Raw genomic sequence first — 12,247 nt, 5'->3', positions numbered from 1 at the left:
AGATTTTAATAAAAGTTAGGGACAGGGTTAAAATTGTAGGCGTACCCCTGTCTCTCTCCCCTCCCAAATGAGAGAGACAGTGGCACTTCGCTGGACGGCCTTGCACCAAATCATGACAGACCAATCCTTGTCCTCCTAAATCCCATGGGGTACACCTACAATCATCATAAGGGTAAAGACTATGCCTATAACAACCGATCTACTCCAGGCAAAGTTCTAATCCTGGATAAAGACTTGTAAGTTAGATGGTATACACACATTAACACAAGGGATCCCCTAAAGTATAGGGACATATTATCAAGCACATGCGATAATTATTGCAAATTGCTTATAGCGTGATTTTCATTATCGCCGTCTATCACTGGATTTCAGCGCCGGGTTAGCAACGTATTATTAACGCTTTTCACCCAGGCAATGTGAAATCCAGTGATAGAGGCTGATAACATGCATTATCATGAGAAAAGCAGCGAAAAATGACCTGCGATAATGTAAACCTTGATAATAGGCAGGTGTGGACTTAGCCCTGAGATCCACCTCCAATGTAAAAGATGGCTACATCGGATTAATAGCGGGAGTTAAAATCCTGTGATAAAGGGGCCTTAGCGCGACTTTGAGAATCGATTTGCGGGTCTGGGGTATCCTTGTAAATATCGCAATGCAGTTTTAGCGATGTTTACCCCTGTTGTTCTGTGAGGAACACCCACTTTGCATGTCATTAGCAATAATAATCGCTGACATGCAAAGTGGAGAAAAGACGGCTGCTAACTCAAGGGAACACGCATTAGCATGTCCTTGATAATAGAGCGATATTTAAATCGCCGCTTTTCAGCCGAAAACGGCCTCTAAAGCGGCAAAATTGGGCTTGATAATATGCCCTGTAGTTTTTCCATGCACATGGTCCTGACGAAGGCCTTAAACTTGTAGGGATGACTGACTGGCCGAAACGTGTTGACCATACCACTAGGTGTCAGTGACCTATAACCCATCTGCATCACATCACTCCATTTTTAACTTTATCCCAGTCCCTACCTTTTATTAAAATCTCCTGTACATTCTGGCTACTTCCACCATGCTGCCTTTGGAGAAGCACTTGTCATGTGTAAACCCTCCATATGCTGGGCTCCAGCTGAAATTCCCTTGTGTTCTGCCTGCATCCCCTCCCTTATCTTCCTCCATTCCACTCCACACCTCTAATGTAGGGGTGCACTGGGCTCTACTTCTTTGTAAATCTTGCTTGTAAATCTCTGTATATAAATACTTTTATGCAAACATCTGTAACTTTGTGTGTCAATAAAGGATCAAATCTAGTTTTCCCTCTTTTTATGCAGTCATTCTCTCCAAATTAGCCTTCACTCTGCCATTTGCTGCCATTCAATCAAGCTAAATTTATCAAGGCAGAGCACATGCTTACTAAGGAGTTTCATTAAAATAATGAACAGTTCACTTGGTTCTTCAAAGTCTATTGCAGTGAAAGGAAATCTCAGTTTCCCATTATGCTCCTGAGAGCACCAGCTTCCTGCTCAGGGAAGGACTGGATAAAAGGCCAGCAAGTATTGGCTCTGTTAGGCCTGTCTATCAACGAGTACTCTGCAGAAGTTACTGATAGGAATTCATGGAATACCGAGGGAGTGGCGGCACTGCTAATGTTGGTCTGGTGTGGTGACTTCAAAACGTATATTTAGCCTAGAATGAATATTTGTTGAACTTAATAGTTGCTCTGTGCAGATTACATTGTGAATGAATGAATGAAATGGCATTTGTAACGCGCAACTATGCCCAGTGGGCGTCAAGGCGCCTAACGCAAACAACTAGCTGACAGCAGTCAGAAACAGGAGCTTACTGATATGCTTTAGTGAAAAAACAAGTTTTCAACGCTTTCCTGAAGAGATCAAGTGAAGGCAGTAATTTGATCTCCAGGGGAAGTGTATTCCAGATCTGGGGTGCCAGGATGGAAAAGGCCTTACTCCCCCATCTAGCCTTCTTAGCTCGCGGAACAACCAGTTGGTTTAGCTCTAGCGAGCGTAAACATCTGCTCGGAACATACCTGGTGAGCAGAGATCCAAGGGCATCAGCTGGGCCTGCCATCAGAGCACTATATGTGAGGCAGAGAAGTTTGAACAGGACTCTGGAAGGAACAGGGAGCCAGTGGAGATTCTTCCTAGCCAAGGTCATAGAGGACAGCCAAGGCAGGGCCAGAACAAAACGCGCCGCCGCATTTTGTACAACCTGCAGGCGCTGCAGAAGGCCCTTGTTGGCCCCGGCGTAAAGTGAATTACAATAGTCGAGCCTTGAGCCAACAAGAGCGATCACAACCTGCTTCCGTGCCTGAGAAGAAAGATAGTGGACAATTCTTTCCAAAGTCCTAATGACACCCCAGCAGGTGGCCACCGTCCTATTGACCTGGAGTTCCATGGAGAGCCGAGTGTCAAAGATGACGCCTAGGTTCCTAGCAGATTGTGTGGGAGTGGGGCAGATGCCTAAAGATGAAGGCCACCACTCACCCGACCACATGCCCTGGTCTTTGCCAAAGACCAGGACCTCTGTCTTGTCACCATTCAGCTTTAGTGAGTTGAGAATCATCCACTCTGCAACAAGTTGCATGCAGGATCTAAAGCTTGACGCGGTGACATTAACAGAGTGGGTCAGGGACACCATAATCTGCGTGTCGTCGGCATACGACACTACCTCCATCCCCTGAGATCTTACTAGTCTTGCAAGGGGGGCCACGTAGACATTGAACAGGGTCGGACTCAATGCCGACCCTTGTGGCACCCCGCATTGCAGAGACTTGACAGGGGAGAGGTACTCTCCTAGCATTACACGCTGCTCTCGTTGGTGAAGAAAGGAGCTCAGGAGACTGAGGGCCGGTCCTGCTACCCCAGCCTCCCTTAACCTAGATGTTAAAGTATCGGGAGACAGGGTATCGAATGCAGCTGTAAGATCCAGCAGTACAAGCACGGTGGTTTGCCCCAGATCTACTTTCCTGCGAATATTATCCGTGACTTTGGTCAAAGCAGATTCCGTGCTATGTAGCTTTCTAAAGCCATGCTGGGACCCATCCAAAAACCCTGAAGCATCAAGGAAATTGGAAAGATGATAATTCAAGTGGGCCTCCAGCATCTTAGCAGGGGCCGTCAAGAGGGATATTGGCCTGAAGTTCTTCAATATGCCGGGATCCAGGGAGGGCTTTTTGAGAAGAGGCTTTACAATAGCTCTCTTCCATGCCACCGGGAAAATACCATGTTCCATGGCTCCATTCATTATTTCCAACATCGGAGGAAGAATGATGTCCCTACGGTCCTTTAGTATTTTCAAAGGAACCGGGTCCAGCGGATAAGCTGATTTCGTTTTGTCGAGGAGGAGATTGAGTCCCTCCAGGGAGAGCGCAGGGAAATGGTTAAGGACCTGAGGAGTATCCGCATCCCAAGATTCCAGAAGTTTGACTCGAGAGGAGTCCTCCTCACTCAGAGAAACCCTCTGTGATTGTAGAGCTAGATAGATATCATCTATTTTATTATAGAAGAAATCTGAGATGTTGTTACATAGCTCCTGTGATGCAACCACGGGATCAGGTGCCTGGAGAGAGCATAGAGAGTCCACGATCTTAAAGAGCTCTTTAGATGACGTGAGAGCACAGGTCAGGTTGGTAAAGTGATCCTGTTTTTCCTTAATCACTCTGCTCTTATATTCTCGTAACATGACCTTGTAGGCTTCTCTATCTTTAGGGTCCCAGGATTTGCGCCATCCCCGTTCCATTTTTCTGCATTTTTGTCTGAGAAGCCTCAGTGCCTCAGTAAACCAAGGAGCTGTTGGCTTCTGTCGCGCTACAAATTTAAGAGAGGGGGGGGCTAGCTCATCTACGGCTTCGGTAATAGAGTCGATGAGTTCTTGTGCCACCTCATCCACCATCCGCTGAGATGTGATATTAGTATTTTGAATAAAAGGGGCGAGAGCCTCATTTGTAAGATTCCTGAAGTTTCTTTTGAAACATTTCTTGTTGGTACCCAGATTACCTTCAAGACAGGGAATGTCTAAGGACAGGGGAACTGCTAAATGATCAGACCAAATTATCGGCACAGGCGTGCGGACAGTTAGTCTAGAATCATTAGAAAATATCCCATCGAGGGTATGACCAGCCTTGTGAGTCGGATGAAGAACCCTTTGGACAAAGTCACATGCCTCCAGGGAATTAACCAGGGAGGATGTGTCTTTCGAAGCCCTATCCTCTAGATGAAAATTCATGTCACCGAGAATAGTAAAGTGAGAACTACCAAAGTAGGGTTCCAGAATTCTAAAAAGCTCGGAGCAGAAATTGGTTCTGGAGCCTGGAGGTCTGTATACGAGGATTCCAGTGAAGGAACTCGACGGGGCACACACAATACTAAAATATAGGGCCTCAAATGGATCGGTGGAAACCGATAGAGATTTTACAGTGCAAGAGAGTGTGGACTTAAAAAGGATAGCCAATCCACCACCTCTACAACGCACTCTATCCAACCTCTGAAACGCGTATCCTTCCGGTATAGCCAGAAGAAGGTCGTGGCCAGAGGAGTCCGAGGCCCATGTCTCGGTGACAAAGACCCAGTCCGGCTGCCTCATGCTAACAAAGTCATGAAAATCTATCCCATGTTTGATCAGAGACCGTGCATTAATCAGAAAGCCCTGTTTGGGTTGACCGATTGGTCGACCAGGGAGAGGGAGAGCAGGACTCCTAGTAGCCTGTGTAGAAAAGTCAATAGATGTTTTACATGAGGGGCATGACCGCGCCTGATGTAGAACCTCCGGGAGGAGCCGATGATGGCAAAGATTCACAGGGGGTCTAAGAGACAGCAAGACACGAAACAGATCGACCTTGGAAGACGGAGCGAACAAGTCGGGAGTCTCAGGGTCCAGCCCGTCCTGCAACGCGTCCTCAGTGCGGACGGGCGCAGACGGGCTGAACTCTGGCGTAACTCCGGCGTCAGTCTGGCGTCCCCGCTGAGCGTGACCGCTGCGCGTCAGCATGACTCACTTATGTACCCGCCTAGCGTCCAACTGACAACTAAAGCGTCAAGCCTACCTGTTCGCGCAGAAAAGCGGCACCATCTACTTCCAAGATGGCACTACTGCGAGGAGCTACGCAGGGAAGCGGACCCGCCCAACAGCGGTGTGTTTCCCAGAAGTTAAAATGCAAGTGAGGGCCAGGCGCAGTTAAAAGCAGGGAATAATAACAGAAAACGGAAAGAAAATGAAAAACGAGGTAAGCTTTAAAAACAAGCAGCAGCTCGAATCCTGAAGCGCACAGAGCGCAGGCACAGGTCAAATGTCAGCTAGAAAGGAAGAGCTAATGATTTTCCGCACTTATGTACCCGCCTAGCGTCCAACTGACAACTAAAGCGTCAAGCCTACCTGTTCGCGCAGAAAAGCGGCACCATCTACTTCCAAGATGGCACTACTGCGAGGAGCTACGCAGGGAAGCGGACCCGCCCAACAGCGGTGTGTTTCCCAGAAGTTAAAATGCAAGTGAGGGCCAGGCGCAGTTAAAAGCAGGGAATAATAACAGAAAACGGAAAGAAAATGAAAAACGAGGTAAGCTTTAAAAACAAGCAGCAGCTCGAATCCTGAAGCGCACAGAGCGCAGGCACAGGTCAAATGTCAGCTAGAAAGGAAGAGCTAATTGTGTAGTCTTTTCTCCCTGTTAAGTTTTGTTTTGCAAATTTTAATACACGTCATATTTCTAAAGATATTTCAGGTTACCTTGTGTTGTTCTGTTCAGCTTTACTGTAAGTCTAGGTTCTATTAAAGACATGGAGGCAAGTGACTCTACAACTTGGTCTCATGACTGCCATGTCTAATGAGAGAAGCCTGCATTCTGAACATATGTTTGTTTCTTGTCCTCTGCAGAGTTCCAGGAACCCTACGCCGTGGCGGTGCTGCTGGAAAAAGATCTGATTGTAGTTGATCTGACGCAGAGCAAGTAAGTAACTCTGGGCTGCCTGGCGCCACTCAAACACTGGCTGTATGTCTGCCTCTGATGAGGGATAATATTATTTGTAGCTTCTCAAAAGCATTATCAATCCTGGACATTGGAAGGCATAAACTGAACACTCAAAAGGTCACACCTTAGTAGAAATGCTATTATTATGTCTCACTTTTTCCAGTGTTGGTGTAAACAGTTTGTGAAATACGTATAAGTGAAAGGATACGGGAAGTTCTCCCTTTAAAGTTCCTCGTCCCCATTTATCCCAGACTTGCGGCGTGGAGACCACAGGCTTCCAGGGTGATGGGCTCAACAGAAGCAAACCATGTGCATGTTGAGGACTGCGCCAGTTACTAGTAATCCTAAGTAATCTCAATGCATGTTCTTGTCCCAGTATTTACTGTTTGAGGTTATCACCGTCTTAGAGCTGATGAATAACCTAGTTAACAAGCATCGGCAAAGCCAATAGGCTTTGCCAATGCGAGATTTATTGGCTTTGTCAATGCCAATGTATTTTAGACATGCTGCACAGAAGCATGGGTTGCTGTGCAACGTGGCTTAAAGTAAATACAATAAAGAGCTGTGACGGAGCCAGATCTGGCCGCGTCATATCGCACTTATTTTCTTTACTTTCATCCAGGGAGCAATGAAATGAAAGGACAGCATGAGTAGGGGGTTTGGGTTATCACCATGTGGGTCTCATTTACAAGAACAGACGTATCACTGCCACAATGCAGCAATGCGTCAGAAATACTTGTGCGGCGTTAAGTAATTTTTTAATGCCAAGGATGCACCGTATTTACGAACAAGCATGGGGCAAAAAAACAGACGCATTGGTGGGGAGGGATGCGTACTTGAAAGTGACGCAGAAGCTAGAAAAGTGATGTGTGGCTGAATTCGGGCTTACGACAAGCTCAACTGAAGCTATGCATCACAAACAGAGGCCATGCATCGTCTCTAAATGACGCAAATGGCCGGTGAAGAGTGTAATGGTGGTAAAGTCACCTTGGACACCATTCCATAGGTCCTGGATGTAAAGCATGCAAGTATGAAGTATGGCTATGTGTCACATTACAGTGTGCATGGTCTACTTATGTGTAAGATACCTAAGTATGTGTGACATGTTGAGTGAAACAGTAATGTGAGTGGATGCATACAAGTAAAGTGATGTAAAGTGACAGGTCCTGTGTTACTTACCTTGTGTGTGTACTTACCTCTATCTCAGGTTGCTCAAGGGGTCCAATACCATCATTGATGCATGTGTAGGCATACTACTAGTTGACGGAATGTGATTCAATGACTAATTACAGTGTTTTAAGTGAATTCAGCCGGTCAGATACTTATTCCGCAGGCAATGCGTCATTCCTACGCCTGGTTTTTGAGGAGTAGGAATTTTGCCACATTGCAGGCTGTACGTGTTACTTGCAGATGCTGCGTTACTTTTGCTAAAACTCATAAACACCACAGCATCAGTTTACAATAGAAAGTAGAAGGGAACGCCTGCATATGATTAACGCAGCCCATTCAGGCACAGGAACAAACTGACGCAGCGCAATGAAAAGTGACACATCTGCCTCGATGCATCACTTTGTAAATTTGGAGCTATGAAAGCGCCGCCGGTGTAAAAAAAAAGTGATGCACCGGCGGCTCAAAGTCCACATCTGAGTGTGGCAGGAGAGAGCAAACCACAGTATGGAAACTAGCTGGAGGAGGAAAACCCTGGAGTATGGGAAAAAAACAAAATACATATGGACAGTCAGTTTTCTTCCTTGGTGCTGAAAGCACTGGTTGTACCGAGTGCAGAGTGAGGTCTCTCCCGCCTCCTTGCAGCATGCAAGTCCAGCTTGGAGGGGAGGGCTCCTGCCAGCTTTTTGTTCTCTAACATTGCTTAAGGGTGAGGGCTGTGAGAAGGCACCCCCTGGCCAGAGGTACAATAGTATGTATTGCAATGGATGGGCCACGAACGAAGATGGGGCTTCTGCGAAGGTGTTTGAGTCGGGGGGGGGGGGGGGGGCAGTTGACCACGGGAGTGAACAGTGGGAGGAGGGACTTAATAAAAATCCATAATTACATGGATAAATCAGGAGGGAGTAGAATTGCATCATGTCTGAATGTAGTCTGCGGGAGACACAAGGTCAGATCTGGAAGCTAGTCGGGAGGGAGGGGCTGCATCAGAGGAGGATGGTGCAGTGGTCCTGCCACCCAGCTGGTGCTGCCCAGATATGGCCCGTCTTTGGCTCATCCTCCACTGGAACATTTTTGTGCATTGTGTAATACGGTGTGAAATAAGAGAATGTCGTCCACCTCCAGCCCTCTCTATGGGGCTTCCAACATGGAGAGCATCTTCAAAGAAAGGATTGGCATGTGGCATGCTGGGAACTTTGAGATGGGCAGATATGCTCATTATCAGGGGAGAGATGATGATGCAAAACCAGAAGCATAGGGTGACCAGAATTTTAAAGCCAAAAACCGGGACATTTCACAAAAATAGAAGAAGGACTACCATTTTACTTTAAGCGATAAGAGCGCACCTCAGCAGAGAATTACAGAACAGGCAGTAAGAACATACATAAAATGCAATTTTTAAGCCCAGTAGCTTGCCTGTTAATTAAATTGCTTTCTTGAAACAACTGCTAACTATCCCTGATTTGTAAAACATAAAAAACACCTCCCACCGTTTTCAGTCGTCCCTCTCCAAAAACGGGGACATGAGCTAAATTTCTTGAAATTTGCTGGGACAGCAGGTTAAAAACAGGGACCGTCCTGGTAAAACGGGGACGCCTGGTCACCCTACAGAAGCAGTCAACTGACCGTGAAAGCAAGGGGAGACGGGAAGGGGTGAGAAGAGAGGGCGAGATGAGGGAAGAGAGTAGAAGGGAAATTGAAGAGGGGAATGGGAAGAAATATGAGAGGTGCTGGGAGCAAATAAAAGGAAGGAGTGAGAGGGGCAGTGAATGGGAACATAAGGGGACATTGCAAGGGGAACAGTGATGATGAGAAAAAGGAAAGTGTGAATTGGACGTGTTATATGGCCCTTAGGGACAGTATCGACATTGCTAAGTTTGCATGAGCTTTGCCGCTGATCCAGCGCTCCTAATGAAAAACTGTCTCACCAACGCTACCTATCTTCACAATACTCACCATTAATCAAGAATCACTTACCAAGGCCCATAAACCAACGAGACAATTTTTGAGCGACTGAATCATGTGACCTAATTAATCAATTCTATTCACTAACTATTTACACATTTATATACAACTGCAGTATAACGTTTCTTACCATGGTTGTTAAACATTTATCATTTTAATTAAGTCACTTGGGCAAATGGATCAACTAATGGTAATAAAGACTATGAATAAACAAGACCAGCTTGTCGTTTCAAAATCTTATTTATTAACTCTATTATTTAAAGAAAGAGCATTTTCGATTAAATCTTTATTTTATTAGCAAATTATTAGCAGCATTTTATTGAGGAAAAAGGCATATTAGACTGGCATTTCAAAGCAAAATCAGTTATCATGAATTAAGTAAAAGAAACAGTTTCCATCTCCTAAGTTCTATTTCCCTGTCTAAAACTCGCTCCACCTAAAAGAATAGTCATTAAAGACTGCTGTCCTTACGTGCGCCAAAATGTCCAACAGCACATCACGCCCTTCAGGAATCGAAAAGCGAGAAGCGCCCTCCTGTCCATGGGGCTAGGTTTTATACCTTTCTAACTAGCTAATCTCCACTAAAAAAATATACTTTCTTTTGCCATCCAGAGTTCCCATTGGCTGACTGATGTCAGTCCATGTCAGGTCATCACATTTCCATACCAAAATCAAGCCTTTTCTTTGACTCTATTGTCCAACATAATACATGACTTTTGGCTTCCTCAGAAATGCAACATTTTCACGAGTAACAGTCCGTTACTTCCTTAGCTTGGCAGACTTGCCGCATCCTGTCCTTGAATCCGTCACTTCGAGAGCACGTTTAGCACTGTTCATTAGGTCTCGCGACCTATCAATGCGCGCAAGCGCATTGAGCGGAGCGAGAATTCATGTCCTGAAAATCCTCGTGAAACCAAGGGCTTCTTGCGCTGCGGTTTTCTTTAAGTTCACGTGAATCACGTGATCAAACAAGCACGCGCATCAGCCTCCCTCCCTCCTAATTGCATTTTTTTAACGGCCGCGGCACAGCACATCAAAGGGCTTCGCCCAGCGTGCGCTCTGCGGCTTCTCCTCCCCTAATTAATCATGGGCCGTACTTTCAGTTTCCCGGCCGCTCTTGCGCTCGCACCACTCGCGTCTTTTTTTTTTTTTAATTGTTTTCGCGGCCTTGTCTTCAGAGTATTACCTGCCGTCCAGAGTGAGCTTCTACTGTAAGTAGGTTGATTTACTTTACTTTATTTGGCTCTCAACGTCTGGTTATTCTTTACACATTTGCTGCTAACCACACTGCTTTAATTAGTAGTCATATCAGCCACTGAGACTTTTCATGCGCAGCACTCTCCTCAATGCGTGACTTCAAAAGAACAGCTCGCAGCTCGCTCCGCTTCCCTTTTCACTTGCGTGCTGTTCGCTCTGTCCCGTTCCTCTCCAGCGCTTAAGGCACCAAGTCTTTTCTCACACTGCACTCTCCTTACAGCGTGACATAAAATAACTCCTCACTGCTCACTCTGGCTCGTTATCCACTTGCGCTTGTGACATCGATTTATTTCCTATGCAGCACTCTAGTTTGTTCGTGACAATAAATCAATGGTTCGCTGCTCGCTCTGCATGCCTTTTCCACCGCGCTGTGCCACACTTCACCTCAGGGGCAGTTTGTGTGCTCTGCAATTCTGGATTTGGTCTTTCCTCGCCATCTGCTGCTTGCCCATTCACATCCCTGCCCCCCTTCTCTATGTTACTCTTCCAACCAAATGCATTTTTACACCATTTGTTTACATTCCCAACACCCAGCTCCTCTGAGCCTCTTCCCACTGCAAACAAACAAAACAAGCATTGGCATTGCCAATAGGTCTCGCTTGTGTGACCTTATAAGTATTTAGTTTTGCAGCACAATATCCTTGGTGCAACAACATCAGCTGTTGCACGGCTAAACCTTGTACCTTATAAGTGTTTAGGCATGCAACAGTTGATGTTGTTGCACTAATGATATTGTGCTGCATAACTAAATATTTATAAGGTCCCACAAGCGAGACCTATTGGCAATGCCAATGCTTGTTTTTATATATTTTTCTATCAAACGTCAATGTGATAAAACTTTCCACTTCTTTGTGCTTTGGCTCTTCACGACAGGATTCCAAACACCAACTATACAGGCCTTAGGCCTCCTTTTCGAAAACTGTCATTTAAACAAACACAAAACATTAATTAATTAGAGAATTAAGATTCATTCTGTTACCCACCCCCTTTGCTAATTATTAACCCATTAATTTATGTTACCTAGATGACCACACAAAGCTGCCTTTCATATCTACCTTCTTCTTCAGGAACTACTGGAACTCTTTTATGCGTTTTTGTCACATAAAGACATAACATAAGCACACACAAATAAGCACATGTCATTAGTTAAACAGCCGCATTTAATACTGACAAAGACAATAGACAGGTTAGTTTATTATTTTCCACGTACTTGCAGTTGCAACATAGAGCACATGAGTTAGTCCCTTGTGTCGTGTAAATGCATTTTAAACTAGGTTGATTAGTACTTTTCATTACAAACTCATTAATACGGTTATTTATTATGGAAGTTTAACTTTGCGAGTCAGAATAAAATTTTCCTCTGCATCTCGCTCCATCAACTCCCTCATCTGGTGATTTAAAAATTACCAAACTACACCCAACATTTTCAGCAAAAATTGTGACCCTTGAACATGTTTTGGACAATCACAGTATTAGTATTTCTAAACCTTTGATTCTGCTGTTTGCTTATAACTCTCATATTGGGATCTACGGAACTCTTCTAATTCTATCTCTTTTTCCTGTTCTTTTCTAAGTTTGTAAATTCTTTTCTTTTCCCTTAGGTATTTCTTTCTCTTGTGTAACATGTAACTAATTTTTAACAAAAGTATCACCAAGACTATAACTAATAAAGGTGTCAGTATTTTGCCCAATATTGAACTACCAATCTCTTGAAACCATTTTTTGATTGCTGCAATTCTTTTGCTCAAACGTTCTGAAAAATCTTCATCTTCTAAAGGTTCTATTTCAGAATGTAACTCAGTAATATTTTTGATGTACAACTCAATGTTCTGACTCTTGTCTGGGATATATGTGCAGCAATGCTGAACATGCAAAATTCCA

The 12,247-nt window shown here is 44.9% G+C and overlaps 1 protein-coding gene across 1 annotated transcript in view; it reads left to right on the top strand.

Moving 5' to 3' along the window:
• The window catches only part of STXBP5L (syntaxin binding protein 5L), a 1,741,945-nt gene that overhangs the window by 914,395 nt on the left and 815,303 nt on the right, over positions 1-12,247 (top strand). The window contains exon 11 of the mRNA XM_078656640.1: positions 5,884-5,956. Coding sequence (XP_078512766.1) covers positions 5,884-5,956 — 73 coding nt within the window. The remainder of the gene's footprint in view (positions 1-5,883; positions 5,957-12,247) is intronic.

The sequence above is a fragment of the Lissotriton helveticus genome, chromosome 8, assembly GCF_964261635.1.
Source record: "Lissotriton helveticus chromosome 8, aLisHel1.1, whole genome shotgun sequence".
Classification (NCBI taxonomy): domain Eukaryota; kingdom Metazoa; phylum Chordata; class Amphibia; order Caudata; family Salamandridae; genus Lissotriton; species Lissotriton helveticus.
This window is presented reverse-complemented; position numbering and strand designations above follow the sequence as displayed.